Source organism: Rutidosis leptorrhynchoides, unplaced genomic scaffold, assembly GCF_046630445.1.
Source record: "Rutidosis leptorrhynchoides isolate AG116_Rl617_1_P2 unplaced genomic scaffold, CSIRO_AGI_Rlap_v1 contig34, whole genome shotgun sequence".
Lineage (NCBI taxonomy): Eukaryota > Viridiplantae > Streptophyta > Magnoliopsida > Asterales > Asteraceae > Rutidosis > Rutidosis leptorrhynchoides.
The window spans coordinates 38,895-57,875 of NW_027266579.1; the positions used below are offsets into that span (position 1 = coordinate 38,895).

General features: G+C 36.5%; 2 protein-coding genes across 2 annotated transcripts; both read left to right on the forward strand.

Moving 5' to 3' along the window:
* The first annotated feature begins 15,938 nt into the window (after window positions 1-15,938).
* Window positions 15,939-17,053, forward strand: LOC139883016 (uncharacterized). Its single transcript, XM_071867246.1, has 2 exons — window positions 15,939-16,044; window positions 16,137-17,053. The coding sequence occupies exons 1-2, from the start codon at window positions 15,939-15,941 to the stop codon at window positions 17,051-17,053; spliced, it is 1,023 nt and encodes a 340-aa protein (XP_071723347.1).
* Window positions 17,054-17,089: 36 nt separating this feature from the next.
* On the forward strand, window positions 17,090-18,946 carry LOC139883017 (uncharacterized). Its single transcript, XM_071867247.1, has 4 exons — window positions 17,090-17,361; window positions 17,481-17,570; window positions 17,660-17,765; window positions 18,578-18,946. The coding sequence occupies exons 1-4, from the start codon at window positions 17,090-17,092 to the stop codon at window positions 18,944-18,946; spliced, it is 837 nt and encodes a 278-aa protein (XP_071723348.1).
* The last annotated feature ends 35 nt before the right edge of the window (window positions 18,947-18,981 follow it).

An 18,981-nucleotide genomic window follows, 5' to 3' on the forward strand; every position in this document is an offset into this window, starting at 1 on the left:
GTCAATCGGAGGTCCGAAACTCAAGATATGATCGTTATAGTAAAATAATCGAAGATGAAATAAAAACTGAAATGGACAACATATTAATTTGTTGAGGGCTGAAGCAGGGAAGACCTAAACGTTTAGGACAAAATCTAATTAGGAGCAAAGGATGAATATTCACGTGATCAAGGCTCATTTTTTTTATTTTTTTGATAAACCTAATACAATAATCTATCCACCCGCAGTTCGCTCTCCAAGAGTCGAACCAATGACCTCTCAAAGGAGGAAACGTCTTAACCATTGAGCCGCGCTCTGGTTGACTTCGGCAAGTAGGAAATAATTCATAGTGTAACATAATGAGCATATAATATTTCATAATCAAATTGAAATGGAAGGAAAATATTGTGCAATGAAGATTGTTATGCGTTGATTTGAAATATATGGAAAGAATTGACTTAAATATGAGAGCTCCTAGCTTGGAGGTAGAAAAAAAAGAGAGACTTTTAGTGCATGATCCGAATATTGCACAATCAATGAAATATGTCGACATAACTTGATGCACAACCACATTCAGTTGGAAAAAAAAAAATATATTCAGCCATTTATTATACCAAGCCTCCTCAACACTATAAATAAGGATTTTTCTTTCATAATTCAGACATTCAAAATTTTTTGAGAAATTGCAGAGCTCGTTACGCTGTCAAAATATCGTCCAGGGATAACGCTAGGGTAAGAGCCAAGTGCCTGATTCTTGCGGGAGCCAAGTCCTTGGTCGGAGCTATAAGCAGCAGTGGAATTGGGCTTGCTTTCGGTCATCTTATCAGATATTGAATTTGCTAACGAGAGATGAAAGGTAGTCGTCTCCACTGTGGTCGCGAATTTGTAGACACGAATAAAACAAGAGAAATATTCAGAATACAAATAATAAATGAATAGCAATTTATTAGCAACTTCAAATAATTAAAATTTACAAAAAGTATAGGAATTCACGACTATTCGATCCTTTGATCAAACGCTAGCTAATTTTCCGTATTGCACCTTATCGTAGACCTTATTAGATTGTACTTTTGTGCTTTTTGAAGCGAGGTGGCTGAGTTTACTTATGGTTTGAGGTTTTGATGGAACGATTCCGACGACGTGATGACGTTCCAGCTGCATAACGAGCTTGGACAAGAAGCTAAAGCAAGAAGACGTCGTCACGCTGTCGGAGTTCTACCGCCTCGCACAAAGCACAAAGGCACAAGCGAAGAAAATTCCACAACGGAGAAGACGAAGAAGAAGAAGTTAGCTAGCAAAGATCAAATGGTTAAAAAATAGTCGTTTGCATCTCTCCTTTTGTTAAATTAAATTAATTTATTGAGATTGCTAATAAAATTGCTATTTCAATTATTTGTATTCCGGATATCGAGTGTGTTGTTTTATTCGTGTCTACAGTATTAAAGCAACTTAGTCTTGAAAGGGGGGCATCTATAGGCATCGAATTTTGACAACCAATGAAATAATGACACATCATTCAAGGTAAAAAATTATCCCTAGGGAAAAACACAAAAATCGTAGCCCTAACTCTTAGGGTTCCGACGCCGCAAGAATCAAGTCAATCGGAGGTCCGGAGCTCAAGATATCACCGCCATATGAAAAATAGTCTAAGGTGGTATAAATACCAAAATGGACAAAAATATAATGTTGAGGACCAAAATGAAAGAGGGCAAAAGATCTCCATGTTGACGTGAAAGCTGAAGAAAATAAAATAAAATAAAATATTCATGTTCTAGAAGAATGACTACATAATGTTGTCATGATGTCGTCATAGTGTTGACATAATACGAAAAGGGGAAGAAAATATTGAGATATAATTGCATTATGAAAAAAAGTGGGTTGTAATCAATTATACACGGAAACAAACATTAAAACAGGAGTGATACTATTTCCGGATGTAGGAAAACGAGCTAATACTAGCTCTGGAGCTAGTAAACGTGCTGCACATTCAAAAACTTTCCAAATCAAAGGAAGATGTCGACATTGTGTGAGCATCAAGTCTAAGGAAAAAGGAAAGTATATATTCACTCATTCATGACCCCCAGCCTCCTCAACACTAAAAATAGGGAGTCTCCCCCACATAATTCAGACACACAAAAAATTAGGAGAAGAAACTCTAGGCAAGAAGTTAAAGCAAGAAGACGTCGTCACGCTGTCGGAGTTCCGCCGCCTCGCACAAAGCACAAAGGCACTTGCGAAGAAAATTTCACAAGGGAGAAGACGAAGAAGAAGACGAAGTTAGCTAGCAAAGATCAAAGGGTTAAAAAATAGTCGTTTGTATCTCTTCTTTTGTTAAATAAAATTAATTTATTGAGATTGCTAATAATATCGCTATTTCAATTATTTGTATTCCGGATATCACGTGTGTTGTTTTATTCGTGTGTACATATTATTTCAATTATTTGTAGACATGAATAAAAACACAAAGCGAAATATTCGGAATACACGATAAATGAAGCACATTTTATTAGGACTTCAATATTTAAATTAATTAAACAAAAGGATGGGATACAAACTACTATTTTAATCCTTTGATCTTTGCTAGCCAATCTTTGTCTTCTCCGTCGTGGAACTTTCTTCGCTTGCGCCTTTGTGCTTTATGCGAAGCGGCGGAACTCCGACAGCGTGACGACGTCTTCTTGCTTTAGCTTTTTGCTCAGAACTTCTTCTCCTAATTTTCTATGTGTCTAAATTATTAGAGGGAGATCTCCTATTTATAGTGTTGAGGAGGTTGGGGGTCATTAATGAGTGAATATATACTTTCCTTTTTCCCCTTAGACTTGATGCTCACACAATGTCTATATCTTCCTTTGATTTGGCAAGTTTTTGAATGTGCAGCATGTTTACTAGCTCTGGAGCTAGTATCAACTCGTTTTCCTACCTCTGGAGATAGTATCACTTATGTTTTAATGTTTGTTTCCATGTGTATTTGATTACATCCCATTTCTTTCCATAATATAATTATATCTCAATATTTTCTTCCCTTTTCGTATTATGTCAACATTATGTAGTCATTCTTCTAGAACATGAATATTTTATTTTATTTTATTTTCTTCAGCTTTCACGTCAGCATGGAGATCTTTTGCCCTCTTCCATTTCGGTCCTCAATATTATATTTTCATCCATTTTGGTCCTTATACCACCTCAGACGATTTTTCATATAGCGGTGATATCTTGAGCTCCGGACCTCCAATTGACTTGATTCTTGTGGCGTCGGAACCCTAAGAGTTAGGGCTACGATTTTTGTGTTTTGCCCTAGGGCTAATTTTTGACCTAGAATGACATATCATTATTTCATTGGTTGTCAAAATTTCGATGCCTACAAATGTCCCCTTTCAAGACTTGGTTGCTAATACAAATTTAGTGAAGTATTAAAGCAACTTAGTCTTGAAACCCTTGATGTTTCCGGCCTTCAATTTTCCAAGTATGTTGAGCTTTTTCTTTCTTCTATGATCAATGTGAGTTTGGTTTGTTTTGTTTTATGACTATACTCAAAATATTTGAGTTGCCTACGTATTTTCTTTAAGAAGAATCAAGTCATAATGTTCAAAGATGCCCCCGGCATTTAGCCAAAGAATTTGGAGTAGTTTATTCTCGTACTTAGGAAAGAATTTATTTGGGAAAATTTTAGTTTAATCTCGTTTCGGAGAATTTGATTGGGAAAATTTTAGTTTAATCTCGTTTCGGAGAATTTGATTTGAGACTAATTTAGTTTAATCTCATTTCAGAGAATTTGATTTGGGACAAATTTAGTTTAATATCATTTCGGAGAATTTGATTTGGGTCAATTTATTTTATACTCGTTGCGGAGTTATTTGGGGCATTTTAGTTTAAAAGCTCATTGTGGAGAGTTGAATCTATTTTAGTTTATGGGCTCATTGCGGAGCGTTGAATTTGATTTCTTTTAGTTTAAAGGCTCATTTCGGAGCGTTTATTTGAAATTGATTTTAGTTTAGGAGCTTATTGTGGAGCGTTGGCTTTGAATTTGATTTTAGTTTAGGATCTCATTGCGGAGCGTTTGTTTTGAGAATTTTAATATTTCTCCATCCTCTTTACTTTCTTGATGAAAATAATTCCCTTTAGAAACATGATGTTCTTGCTGTATAGCTCATATTTTGATATATGATTGTTTGAGCTTGATGTCTTTGCGACTCCTTTTTATCACTTGGGTAATTGTTTCTTGTCTACTTTCCTTCAATCAATTGTCTTGAGTAAGATTTCTTTCTTCTCTTTACTTCTCACTTTTCAATCGCCAGACCATCAAATCCTTCGTTGTAATTTAGCCTCGCATCGTATCGTGTTTCAAACTTGGAGTTAGTAATCCCATGATGGTTCCTCTTCCTGGCGATTTGCTTCAAACTTCTTCATGGCTGGAGCTAGTCCCTCCTAGCTTTGAGCTAGTAATCCCACGATGGACGCTTTGCTTGCAGTCTTTCCTAGCTTGGAACATCTAGTTTCCTCTCCTTGTTGTAGAGCTAATAGTTATCTTTCCTTCCTTGGAGCTAGTGATTTCCTTGGCTTCACTTCAATTTTTTGTTTCATATTAAGTTTTTTCATCTTTTTTTTGTGCCAGATTTTCCTCGCAACGCCATTTCTGGTTTTCATTGCGAGTTGGCTCTCATGCAAGTAGCGCCGTTGTCAGATTTCGCCACTTACACAGACTCATGTGATGGTTGGATCATGATGATGGAGGTTGTGGTCGTGTGACTGAACTTGGCATTTGGTGCTAATATGCCTACGTATCCTTTTGGGAAATCAAGTCATTCCGTAGTTCATTGTTCCCCCAACATTTAGCTAGGGTGGACAATCTTCATTGCCTTCCTTTCTTCACGTTGGTCCACTTTAGCTTCTTCTTGAGCTTTTACGATGAGCATGGACTCCTTAAAATCACTTGCGGTGCCTATGTTTTGTAGACCTAAGCTTGACGAGTTGGTGCTTCACCTCGGGGTCCGGGCTTGTTGATTTGATGTTTAGACATCCACACTTGAACCTTGAATTTTCCACTACGCGAGTTACGAGGGCGATTGAAGTTCTTAGGTCGGAAGTAAGAGTTTATGGCTTGGTCGTATTGATTTTTAATACCCCGAGAAGAATATTTTGCTTGGCCTTGGTAATTTCTCGTGTTGAAGTGAGGGCTACTGGCTTGGATATAGTGATTCCTAGTTCCGAGGTAAGGGTTCCTAGTTCCGAGGTAGGGATTCCCAACTCCGAGGTAGGAATGAGTCCTTCTTCTAAAATCATGGTTCTTTTGTTTCCAGATCCTCTCTTTTCGTGGCACGAGGAGCATTTGGTGATGTGTCAACATTTAAACGATGCTTCATGGATCGCCTTTTGCTTTTGCTAATTCCAGGTGTGTGAGTGGGATAAGAAGTATGTTGGAAAACGGTTTGTCGTTGAGCAGATAAAGAAGTTGGATACGTAATCTTTTCAAATACCGTTTTACGCGGAATCGACTCTACGATTGGGGGAGTTAGTTCTAGTTGGACATCTTGTCCACCACTTTCTTTGATTGTCATGTAATTACACTCTACTTCCGCTTGCTCTTCTTTACTTGTTATAGAATTCACTTCAACTTTACAAAAAATTATCTTTGCCCCCAAGGTGGAAGTCTTTGACGAATGACAAAAACCCAAGCCGGCGGTGGAATACGGAGGATTTGGGCTTTTCCATGATGGTCTTCGATTACATTTACCATCGTCTTCTCCAGGGTTATGTCCGGCTTTAATCATTAGTTTAAATGCGTTAGGATCGTAACCGTTTGTGCGTCGTGTTGGGACGTAGTCCTTGTTATATGCCCAAGTATTTTTGGGAATTTGAAGCTCCATGCGCACATGCTTGATGTGGGAAGAGTGAACCTTTTGAGCAACTCGGGTGTTTTTTTCTCTATTCTCCAGACTTTTTGCGATGACGGGCATGCATTTGCACCTCTGAATCTACTTTGGGTGATCCGAGGTTGTCAATCCTTTTACCACCACCTCCTTAGTTAGATCAACCTTGACATTCTCGTCGGACTTCGAGTTTTTTGACTTTGGGGCTGATTTGACCGGGTCACATGTTCCAAATTGAAGCATTTCTGGTTTTGGGAGGGTCTAGCTCTACCGAAGTATAATTGATTGTTTCAACCGAGTCCTCAGTAGCTTTGAGCTTTCCATACGTGATTAGTGCTTCAAGTTTATCCTTTAAAGTGAAACATACGTTGGTATGATGACCAAGATGACGGTGAAATTCGCAATAGTTTTGCTCCCCTTCATTTTTAATCTCTTCTGGACGCTTCAAATCAGGGAGAGTAATGAGATTTGTTCCCAAGCATTTTTCGAGCATGGCTTCAACATTTTCGTTTGAGAATGAATAAATTTTATCCATCTTTTCTTGAAGAGTGCAAGAATTATTTCCTTGCTTTTCCCTCGATGCGTTTTGGTTTGGAGTGTAGCTTCGAGGTGGAGGGACCGCATCTTGGTTATCTCGACCGAGCATGGTCACCATGGATCGCCTTGTTTCTTGAGCATGAGTTTTTGCACCTTCACCTTTCTTGGCATTCATTCTTGCATCTTCAATCATGTTTATTGCTTCAATTTCATACGCATAAGTTATGAGTTCCTCGAATTCTGAGGCCTAAACGGAAGCAATATAATCTTGATCTTGTAGATTATTCCCGCCATGCACATCGTGATTCCTTCGTTCTCGGAGATTTTCTCCACGCAACTCATTCTAAGTGATTTCCATCGCTGGATGAAGTCAGAGACCGACTCATTTTCTTGTTGGTAAGTTCTAATTCTAGCTTAGTGACTTTTCACCGGATGCTAAAGAAATTGCTGAGGAACTCCGTCTCGAGCTCCGTCCAAGAATTGATGGATTTTGGTTGAAGATTCGTGTACCATTCAAATGCATTTCCTCTTAGCGAACGAACGAATTGCTTGACCAAGGTGTCTTCATAAGTGCCGGCGTTATTACATGTTTCACGATGTGGGCTAGATGTTGCCTAGCACTTCCCTTTCCATCAAATATATTGAAATTCGGAGGTCGGTACTTGGTTGAAAATGGGAGGGAATCAATTCTTGTGGTGTACGGTTTCACATAACCCATAGCTTGCTTCGTGATGGCGGATTCCCGTTTAATGAGCACTTGTTCTAACAACTTCATTAGGGCGAGGTTGTTAGCATCTAGAGTGATTGCTTGCTTAGCGGTGGAGTTGGTGGTGATCGAAGTCTCGCCGAGATCGATTTTGGGCTCGGACACTTTTTCTGTTAAGTTGATTGGTCTTTTACCGGCATTTCTAGAAGTTTCTTCCGGCGATTCATGAGACAATCTTTCCTCCAAAGTTTTTAGCATCATCTCTTGCATGTTCTTCGCCACGTTTTCTAGCATGACCTTCATGGAATTGGCTGCATCCTCTTCTTCCCCGATTGCAAACACACTAGCGGAGTCCCAAAACGAAGAAACGTCAGACTGGTAGTTAATTCTTGGGGAGTCGGCATCACTTTCTTCCACACTAGTTGGAGAGTTTATCTTCGAGTTAATTTGGATGCCCGACAGGACTTTTCGAGTCTTAAACTTTAGCCTCGAGGTGGGATCAATGAGGTCTAACTCCTTCATCTTTGAGAGTGGCTCGCCTTTACTCGAAGTGAGTACGGACAACTGATTGGATGTTTTTGAGTCTTCAATCTTATTCCTATCTTTTTGGTGTTCGTAAGTCCTCTTGGATTGGCAGCAAGTCCCTGATGGACAATGTCAGAGGTCGGAGCAAGACCGAGACTTTGAGCTTTACTTAGACTTTGTGCTTTGCCGGATGGCGGAGAGACGCCAAGACCTTGAACAATATCGAATGTTGGAGAGACGCCAAGATCATGAGCAATATCGGATGCCATTGAGAGGCCGGTACCTTGTGCTCCACCGGATGCCATTGTGAGGCCGACATCTTGTGCTCCACCGGATGACAATGAGAGGCCGACACCTTGTGCTCCACCGGATGGCCATGAGAGGCCGAGACCTTGAGCTCCACCGGATGGCCATGAGAGGCCGAGACCTTGAGCTCCACCGGGTGGCCATGGGAGGCCGACACCTTGAACTCCGCTGGATGGCCATGTGAGGCTGAGACCTTGGGCTCCACCGGATGGCCATGAGAGGCCGACACCTTAAACTCCGTCAGATGCCTTTTAGAGGCCGAGACCTTGAGCTCCACCGGATGGCCATGGGAGGCCGACACCTTGAGCTCCATTGGATGCCTTTGAGAGGCCGACACCATGAACTCTGCCGGATGTCCATGTGAGGACGAGACCTTGAGCTCCACTGGATGGACATGAGAGGCCGACACCTTGAACTCCGCCGGATGGCCATGTGAGGCCGAGACCTTGTGCTCCATCGGATGGCGTTGAGAGGTCGAGACGTTGTGCTCCGCCGAATGCCATTGAGAGACCAAGATGTTGTGCTCCATCAGATGGCATTGAGATGTCGAGACCTTGAGCTCCACCGGATGCTGTTGAGAGACCAAGACGTTATGCTCTACCAGATGGCGTTGAGACCCCGAGACTTGTCGTAAAGCTAAAGCTTGGACGGTGCCGAAGGTTTGAGCAAAGCCGAAAGTCGGAGCATGACTGGAGTCAGGAACAAGTTGGAAGAGCCGAGTTCTGGATTCTTATGGGAGCCAAGTCTTAGGCTGGATGTAGTGGCAGCGCTGGAGCTAGGTGCAAGGCTGGAGCTTGAGATTCCGCTGAAGCTAGGGATGACGCTGGAGCTAGGGACGACGTTGGAGCTAGGAGCAGCCTTGTGCGTGACTCTCTTCATTCGGATTACTCTAGGCTTTTCTTTGGCCATTGTGTCAAATGTGGAGTTAGCTTGCGAAGGATGAAAGGTAGTGTTCTCCCACTGTGGTCGCCAATCTGTAGACACGAATAAAACAACACACGCGATATCCGAAATACAAATAATTGAAATAGCAATTTTATTAGCAATCTCAATAAATTAATTTAATTTAACAAAAGGAGAGATACAAATGACTATTTTTTAACCCTTTGATCTTCGCTAGCTAACTTCGTCTTCTCCGTTGTGGAATTTTCTTCGTTTGTCCCTTTGTGCTTTGTGCGAGGCGGCGGAACTCCGACAGCGTGACAACGTCTTCTTGCTTTAGCCTCTTTCCCAAAGCTTCTTCTCCTATTTTTCTATATTTTTTCTGTGTGTTGAATTATGAGGAGGAGGCCCCTATTTATAGTGTTGAGGAGGCTTGGGGTAATTAATGAGTGAATATTTTATTTTATTCTTTGAACGTGATATTATGTTGAAACTATTCATTAATTGGGCAATACTCTCATCAGGCAAGCCTTTTCTACATAATACACTTTTCATTTCACTAGCCTTGGAGCTAGGAGTCCATAACTCACTTTCGGTTTGATTGTTTGTTTCCCTATGTATCCAAAGCATGTGCCAAACTTTCCATAATTCAATGAAATCAATTATTTCTTTCAATATTATGTCAACACTCTCAATTCATTCGACCAAATCATGCAAGTCTTCTACAAATTTATGTCTTCTTTAGAAAGTAATTCCCATATTCAGACAATTTATTCCTATGCACAATTAATTTGCAATATATTTCCTCCATTTCAATTTAATTATGACAATGTATGATGACATGCATCTTTGATTTCATTGGGTAATAATCATAAAATCTTTGATTTCATTTGTAGTAATCACGCCCTTCTGATGTCTTTTTTCTCTTGGTATAATTTGGTCCCTATTTGCTTCAACCCTCCACTTCATAAATTTCGTCCATTTCAGTCCTTACTTGCATATTGGGCCATTTTCGTATAACGGTGATATCTTGAGCTCCGAACCTCCGATTGACTCGATTCTTACGGAGTCGGAACCCTAAGGGTTTGAGCTACAATTTTCATGCTTGCTAGGGCTAATTATCGACCTAATATGATGTGTTCTTATTTCATTGGTCGATAAAATTTCGATGCCTACAAGGACGAGAAGCAGAGAATACCGGAACCTAACAACGACGAAACACCACCGTTGACCGTGCCGCTTGAAGTCAACATAGGTAATGAGATTAGGGACGACGATGGACCGTTAAGCTAATATCGATTAGCTAATATCGGTCTTCAATACTGTGAATATACTTTTAATTATAGAAGGCACATATATTTTTATTATATACTTCATGCATGTTGTTTGTATATAATATATATAATAGCTACCTAGGTTGGTTGTATTATATATATACGTAAATATACAATTTGAGAATATATCTTGAGACAAAATTATTATATATATAATTTGGGGAAAAATATTATGAAATAAATTTAATGATAAAGAATCATAATATATATAATTTGGGGAAATATCTTGAAATAATTCATACGATAAACAAAACTGAAAAATTTCTCTAAATATTTATGATAAATTATTATTATATGTAACCACGTCAGAAAAATCGGATGATTACATAAATTGATTCCTGGGTTCGACGGGACTCAAAAACTCATCCAGAGCCTGAGGAGTAGCAAAGGTAGGGTTCTAGCTAAGGACACTGGAGTTTATCGATCACCGATAAAGGTTCGATGCATTTACAAAGGTAGATGTTCTAGCTAAGGACACTAGACTTTATCGTCACCGATAAAGATTCGATGTATTTAAAAGGTAGTTGTTCTAACTAAGGGCACTAGACTTTATCGGCAAACTGATAAAGGTTAGATAAGCGGGATAAAAGTGGTTACCAAATAATATATAATAAATAATTTCTCCATGATTGGTTGAATTGATTGAAAACTCGATTTTGTTTTAAAACAAATAATATATTCTCTTCTATAAATATCGACTCACCTAGTCGATCAGGTATTAGTGATGCATTACATGATAATATTTTCATATATCTCGTGGGTAGAATCTTGAATATATATTAGAATATATATAAGGGAAGGAAAACCCTCTTATAACTAATGACCTACTCACGGGATTATAAATCTCATAAATGTTGAACTAAAATTTTCAGGTTACGAATAGTTCGAAGTTATTACATTTATTACATTTATATGACTTATCTGGGCGGCTTGCATGTCGAATTATATTGACTTAACCTAACTTATAATTATTATAATCATTTATTTTGAATTGAAATAATTAAGCAAGAAAGAAACATAATAATAAAATCTACAATCAAAACAATTCAATTACTTGTTCCTATTATCATTATATTTTAGTAGTACATTAGTGCAATTTTATTTAGGTTTTTATGTTTTTATAGATCATATTCTATATTTTTTATATAATACCATATATGTTTATGGACTTGTCATGTGAGTTACACATAGTTCTTGTACTTAAAAGTTGAGGATTCATATAGTCAATTTCATATTGTAGTAGAATCGAGGCTTGTTGTTATTGTTGTAGTCATGTGTTCAAGGCATTTTTGTATAGTTGGAAAGAAGAGATTTAAAGGTTTAATTTATCATCTAATTTCGATTTCGTCTTGTTTTGAACTCGGAAATGTCCGTCCAAAATTGACATAATTTCTGGCCGCGAGAAGAAGGTTTGTTGTTTCGACTTTCGTTACAATTGTACAATCATAAAATATGTCATAACTTGAGGATATATCTTGAGGTTTTTTTTTTTTTTTTTTTCCATATTCCTCCATACAAGCTATTTATAGATTATCAATATTCGCTCCCTACAAATCGAACTCCATGTCCTAAGAGATTCTCGCATAAATTGTTTTAACAATTGAATTTTTTGCTTTCAATACAAAATTTACTTAAATACTTGCATTATTCCAAACTAGCCATATGGCCCACTTTGCCAACTTGATGGCTAAAATTCAATAAAATTATCATTAATTTATTACATATAGATATTTTGATCTTTAAATATATATAGATACTTTGAAAGTTACCTTTTTTTTTTTTTTCTTTATAATGAAAGTTACCACTTCAATTCAAACGTTGTTAATGATAATTATAAATCTTAAAAAAATCATTAATAATTAGAGAAAAATATGTATTTATAATTTATTATTTTAAAATCATAAATATTTATATAAATAAAATAATTATTATAATTAATATAATGATATAATTAATATAAGAATAAGGTTAGAGACGAAGCTCAAATATATATAAATTTGATAAAATGATATTTAAAATTAATTAAAATAACTTTTATTAGGTGACAATTGGTGTAAAAAAAAGTATAATTAAACATTTTTTTTGAAGTTATAATTAAACATTTTTTGAAGTAAGAGTATAAGTAAACACTGAGGGGTGCTAGATGTCCCTAATTCTGGATTACAGAAATCCTACATGGAGATGCCACATCACTTCGTCACTTGAAACTTTTAAAACCAATTAAAGACCAAACTTACTTTAAAAAAAAAAAAATTAAACAACAAATTGTTCATATCTTATCATATATAATAGCGAGATTTTTTAAATTTTAAATATGTTTCAATTGCAAATTGAATTACAAATTTTATTGTCAAATCAACATTCGACACATGACATTTTAATTAGGAATCAAGTTTGACTTTAAATAGAAATCAAGTTATAATTTTAAGTCAATATTTTTTTTTCCATTCTAATTAAGAAATTAAAACACAATAAAATAGTGATTTCTAATAAAATTCTATCAATTACTTATTCTTAATCATATATCAATTTTCTAATTATATGAGATTCCTATTCTCTTTTTTCTTTACTTTACGAGTACATATATAGCTATATGCACCATACTAAATTCACACCCATACGAACAAAAATTTTTCGTACGGTTTTTTTTCTAAGCTAACTTTGTTTTATTTCAAAAAGAAGCTTCGATAAGGGTTTTTTTTTTCTCATCAATACAGCTTTTAATTAGTAGAAATTTTGTTTTTTGTTTTTATTATGATTGATGGATTTTTTTTAATTAGTAGAAGTTTTATTTTGTTTTTATTTTTTTTCTCATCGATACAACTACTAATTAATTAATTATTTAGTAGAAGTTTTGTTTTGTTTTTATTGTGATCGATGGGTATAAGTAGAATTTTTGTTTTGTTTTTTTGTGATCGATTTTTTTCCAACCATATTAACATTCTGTTGTTGTGTAATCAACGAAATTATATTGAAATAATTATCTTTTCCATCTTTTGATTATAGATTGTTTTATGGTAGGATGGCGTCAAAATATTCTCAAATCGATGATCTTTGTTCGGGACGTATTGATTGGAAGATTAAGGCTCGCGTCTTAAATTTTTGGATTGTACCAAGTTTCTATATGGAAGTATAAAGATGATCGCGATGAAAAGGTACTACCGCTGCCAACACATTTCAACGCCACTCATTTCTTTCTTTTCTTTTTCTAAATTATTTTCCTACTCTACTGAAAATTTTAGTGATGCATTATGCATTTCACTATTCTTGGATTACACTACCGACACTCTGCTCTTGCCTATAACTTCCTCCGCCATTCTCAAAATTTTAGAGAAACCATTTCACATACAATCCACTTTCAATTCAAGTTTTTCTCTACAAACATAGAAGTTCATATAGTCAAATTACACAGAAAATTTCAGTTCAAAGTTATTCCGTAACAAGCTACGGAAATCAAATGTCTAAACTTACGAAATCGTCTAATTAATCTTCTGCCAAAAATTCGAAATTTCCAGATTGTTTCCAATTCATATATGTTATAAAGGAGACAGAAAGAAACACTTTTCTAAAAGGAAGCATACCGATCGGGCCTCGTTTGGCCGCCGAGTCACCACCGAGTTGTGATCGGGCCGAAACCGAGTCGACTGATTCTTCACCGAGTTGAAGGTCCAGAGAGTCCCATGATCGCCGACAAACCTTTCCGAGCAAACGCCATCTCATTAGCCGGTGGCCGGATTTTTCAAAGGTAAAATCCGACCCTTTCCTACATGAAATTCGATTCCTTTTTAGCATATAAACGATTCCCATTGACAGTGGACTAACACACTTCAGGATTAAAGCTCAATTCGAAGCTTTTAAAAATTTTGGCCGAAACGTAATTTTGAAATTTAAGACAAACGAAGTGGAATTGGAAGAAACTAACCTGATATTCGTGTTCCTCACGTCGAGAGCCGTCGTCATCGAGAGAGAGAGAAAGAAATTTGTAAAAAAATAAGAGGAAGAAGATGATATAATGACTTTGTGTCAAATGACGTTTTTGCCCTCAAGTATTTAAAGTAATTACAAAAGATACCTTCTATATTCCAAAATAGTCAAGGGTAATATAGTCTTTCCATTAGTCCGAACCTAGGTGAACCGGTCACAATACTAAAATACCCTCCACATCTTTAAATAATTACAAAAATACCTTCTGTCATCAAAATAGTCAAAGGATAGGAATGTCTTTTCTCAAAACCCGAACCTAGTTTATCTTCCAAACCAAATAAAATCATTTTTACTGGTCCAAACCTATGGAATATTTACAGTAAGTTAAATATATTATTTTGAACATAATACCAAAAAATTCGGAAATTTTGGAGATCAGCTTTATTTTATTTTGATTTCTGAGTTAATTAAGGTTATAAGAAATAATTTTAAATGTAACTGAGTGTTTTCAAAATTATTTAAAGTAATATCACAGTTTATAAAATTATGTAAAAATGACAGAATAATATTTTAAACTACTTGAAATATTATGTGAATTTTTAAATATTTTTCTATTATATAAGTATTTGATTAAATAAATAAAGTAAGGAAACGATTTTAAGATAAATATTAATAAATTAAAATAAATATTTTCATGAGAGAAATATATTAATTCCTTATAAAAATTATTTTTTGGAAAATTTTATTTATCAATAAAATATGAGTTGATAACTTGTCAATTTTAAATAGAATATTTATTCGACAAAATAAATATTTCTGTTAGTGATTAACTAATTAATTAATCGTGTAGAAATCTAACAAGTGAGACATACGAAAAATCATTTGTAGCATTTCATTTCGACGTCATTAGCTTAGAATGTATGTTAATGAATTATCGATGACAATAGGTCGATAAATCAAGCGGATCGAAGCATGGACTATTTGACGAGTAAACTGTGAGTGTTACTTTCATTTTATCTATGAATATATGTTGATGCTTTATGAAATATATATATACTATGCCATATAAATGATTTCTGATTATCACACTACTTTATGATTTATTTAAATGTATGGCATAGATATGAATTATAATTTAAAAACTGGAGAGAACCTTCATAAACCCTAAAAGCAAAGTTTTCTTTGCTTCTTAATGATTTTAAAGCAAATTTTGCTTACGAAGAATGATTAATGAAAAGCGTGTTTTGCTTTCTTCCATAAATACGAACCCAATGAACAAACGTTTATTGATGATGGGATTCGGTCGACTTCGTGGCGATCCAATCCATATAGAGTACTAGGTCCTTGTGACCCTGTGTTGTGGTCTGATCAGATGGTACAACTCCCCTAGTATATCTAGCTGAAGTTTTATTTACGCCCTTTGTTGACGGGTTGACGGTATACTAGGATACTACAGTAGGTCATTTCTATTGTCAGTTATCCCGATATTTTCACTGATGGGGGTTCGGCGAGTTCTAAAGATGTTTTATGATGATTTCTAATGATAAAATGATTTATGATGTTTATGATCCAAACGTATTTAACGTTTTACCTTGACCAAAGTTTCAACTAAATGTTTTCAATATAAAATCTCACTAAGCATTATAGCTTACAGATTTCTACAAAATTTTTATTTTCTCCAAGTTAGGCAGATTCAGGTTATGAGGTATAGCTAGGGCCCAAATTCCGCAGACGATAGAAGGTACCAACGGGCCCCACACTAGATTTATATGATGGGTCGAAATGCGGGCGCTACATTCCCTCACCTATTTTTTACATTCACCTACAACTCAAAGTGGCCCAAAATAACGGAAGCATTTGCCGATTTCGTTGGCCATAATGCAGAATACAAACCAGATGTGGTTAGTAGAGTTTTTCGTTTTGAAAGTTCGTGCGCTCAAAGATGATATCAAAAAGAGGAGTTTCTTTGGTAAAGTTGTTGCAGGTATGTAGCTTCATTTCTTACAATTTCATATTATTTACAATTACATATTTTTTATATATAACCTACATATTCTAATATTTAAATCATCGCAGATATGCATGTTATTGAGTTTCAAAAACGTGGTTTGCCACACGTCCATATGGTCATATGGTTGGGAAAGGACTTCGAGACAAAATTGCCTCAGATTGCAGATGATATTATAATGACAGAGATTCTTGACCCTAAGATCGATCCTTCTGGATACTTAGCTGTGTGCAAGAACATGATACATGGGCCATGTGGTCCTGGCCATAGTTTTTCTCCATGCATGGTGGATGGAAAATGCTCAAAATCCTTTCCAAAAGCTTATTGTTCTGCAACCACCAAGGACCAGAATGGTTCGATTGTTCACCAAAGGGGAAACATTGGCATACACGCAGAAAAAAATGTTTTTCTAGACCATAGGTACGTTGTCCCATTTAATCGAGACTTAGTTGTTAAATATCAAGCTCATATTAATCTTCAAATTTGCACCGATGGTAATCTGATGAAATATCTGTTTAAATATTTGCATAAAGGTCCAGATAGAGCTAAAGTACAAATTCTAAAACAGCCACAACATTCTTCTCAAGATACGACTCCATCATCTCAGCATCCTAATTCTTCTAATACACACACATCGTCAAAGGATCCCATTCCTGTTTTGCATGGTATCAGCCAAACAAAAGATGAAATTCTGGCTTATCTTGACTGCCGCTACTTATCAGCCTATGAAGCAGTATGGAGGATATTTGAATTTCCTATACATGAAAGAAATCCACCGGTTCAGCGTCTTGCCGTCCACTTACCTGGCCACAATCTGGTTTCTTATCGAGATGGTGTTCCGATCCGAATCCTTCAAAATCCTAAGGTAGGAAAAACAACTCTCAATGAGTGGATGGAAACCAACAAGATATATCCAGAAGCCAGAGGTCTTACATATCAAGAGTTTCCAAGCGGCTGGGTTTGGAACTCAAGTGATAGAAAGTAGACTAGAAGAAAGATTGGACGGAGTGTGGGCAGATTGATGAACATAAATCCCAGGGTTGGTGAGGCGTACTTTCTCCGCCTACTGTTGACAGTGTGCAAGGGAGCCACCTCTTTTAAAGATCTCATGCTGTTGATGGACAATTTGTGCGATAATTTCGGAGTTGCATGTAAAGCACATGCTTTAGTGGGAGACGACACTGAATGGCTTAGAGTAATGGAGGATGTCCATGAATGGGCGTCATCATCACATCTAAGATATTTATTTGCGGTGATCCTAATGTTTTGTGATGTCTCTAACTGTGCGCTGATGTTTGAGAAAACATGGAAGATGATTGCCAGATGATATTTTGAATGATATAAGAAAACAATTACGGTCTCCTTATGCAACAATGAGTGATAGCAGGCTGCGTAATCTGGTTCTTATTCAGCTGCAACTTCTTGTCGACTCATTTATTCAGCTGCAACAATGAGTGGGTTTTAGGAGGCTGTCAGCTCACTGAAATGTGGCTGGCATGCAGGCAGCTTGTAATGACTCATTGATTATAGTATTTGATTGTCTTCCAAGTGTATTTAGTAGTGCTTACTGATTTTGTTGTGCTTTGTGCAGGATATTTGATCAAAAGAGTTGTATTTCCCATGGTTTGGCAGCTGATTTTGACAGTTTTAGTGGGCTGCCCAAGACTGATTATTCAAGCTGGCCGGCTGGACATATTGTAGTGTAGGCATGCATATTTAATTTGTAATGCTCAAGATATGTAGCATTAGACTAGTGTATGTATTATTCAGTTTGCTACACAAATTTCTTTGTAAAACTATTATATTAATGTAACTTAAAATTTTATTTTATAATTGTATCATTTTCTTTTTGTACAATTTCCTTAGCATAGAAATATTTATTTAATGTATATTTATTAATTATTATAGCATAATTTTAATCGAATCTAATCGTCAATCTAGCGTCAATACTCGTCGTAGGAATAACTTATATCTAATGTAGATTCGAAATCCAATTTCCCACTAAAAGAAAGCTAACTTGTCGCTTAAGCAATGTATGCGTAGGAAAATCAAATCTTCCACTTAGCGTAATCATCGGTAAAAATATCACGTGCATCTAAATCATTATTTTAATCGAAATCCATTGACACGTCGACATCGATTACACGCTTATCTAAGTCACAATTATCGAGTCGTTACAATGGATTGCCCAATCCAGAAACCACGGCTTCTTCCTCTATGTCACTAAATATACTCATAAATCAGAAGCTTAACTATGACTGTGAGGCTTTGAAGCGGCGTTGCGATGACATGTATTCAACATTGAATGCGGAACAAAGAAGGGCTTTCCATGAGATTGTTGACTCAGTGGAAAAAAAATAAACCTCAATTCTTTTTTGTGTACGGATATGGAGGAACAAGAAAAACTTACTTATATGAAACCATTGCGGCCAGATTAAGGTCTCAACAACGTATAGTCCTGTCAGTTGCTTTTTCTGAAATTGCTGCGTTGCTGCTGTCACGTGGATAGACTATTCACTCGGCTTTTGCAATACCCATCAATGCACATCAGAGTTCAACTTGTCGTGTCAAGAAAAATACACATCGTGCGGAACTTCTTCGGAGGGCTGATTTAGTCAGTTGGGACGAAGCTCCCATGACCCATCGGTTTTGTTTTGAAGCTGTCAATAGGACTCTCAATGATATATGCATTGGCGTTGATGCCGATGATGTCTTCTTCGGAGGGGATACATTCGTCCTTGATGGAGATTTCCGCCAAACCTTGCCAGTCGTAGAAGAGGGAGACGAAGTAGCAACTATATCTGCTTCAATCACTAAATCAGATCTCTGGCCACATTTTAAAGTACTGAAACTTATTTCCAATATGAGGTTGGCATGAAGAGATATGCCCCATGCAGAAAAAAAGATGGTTGA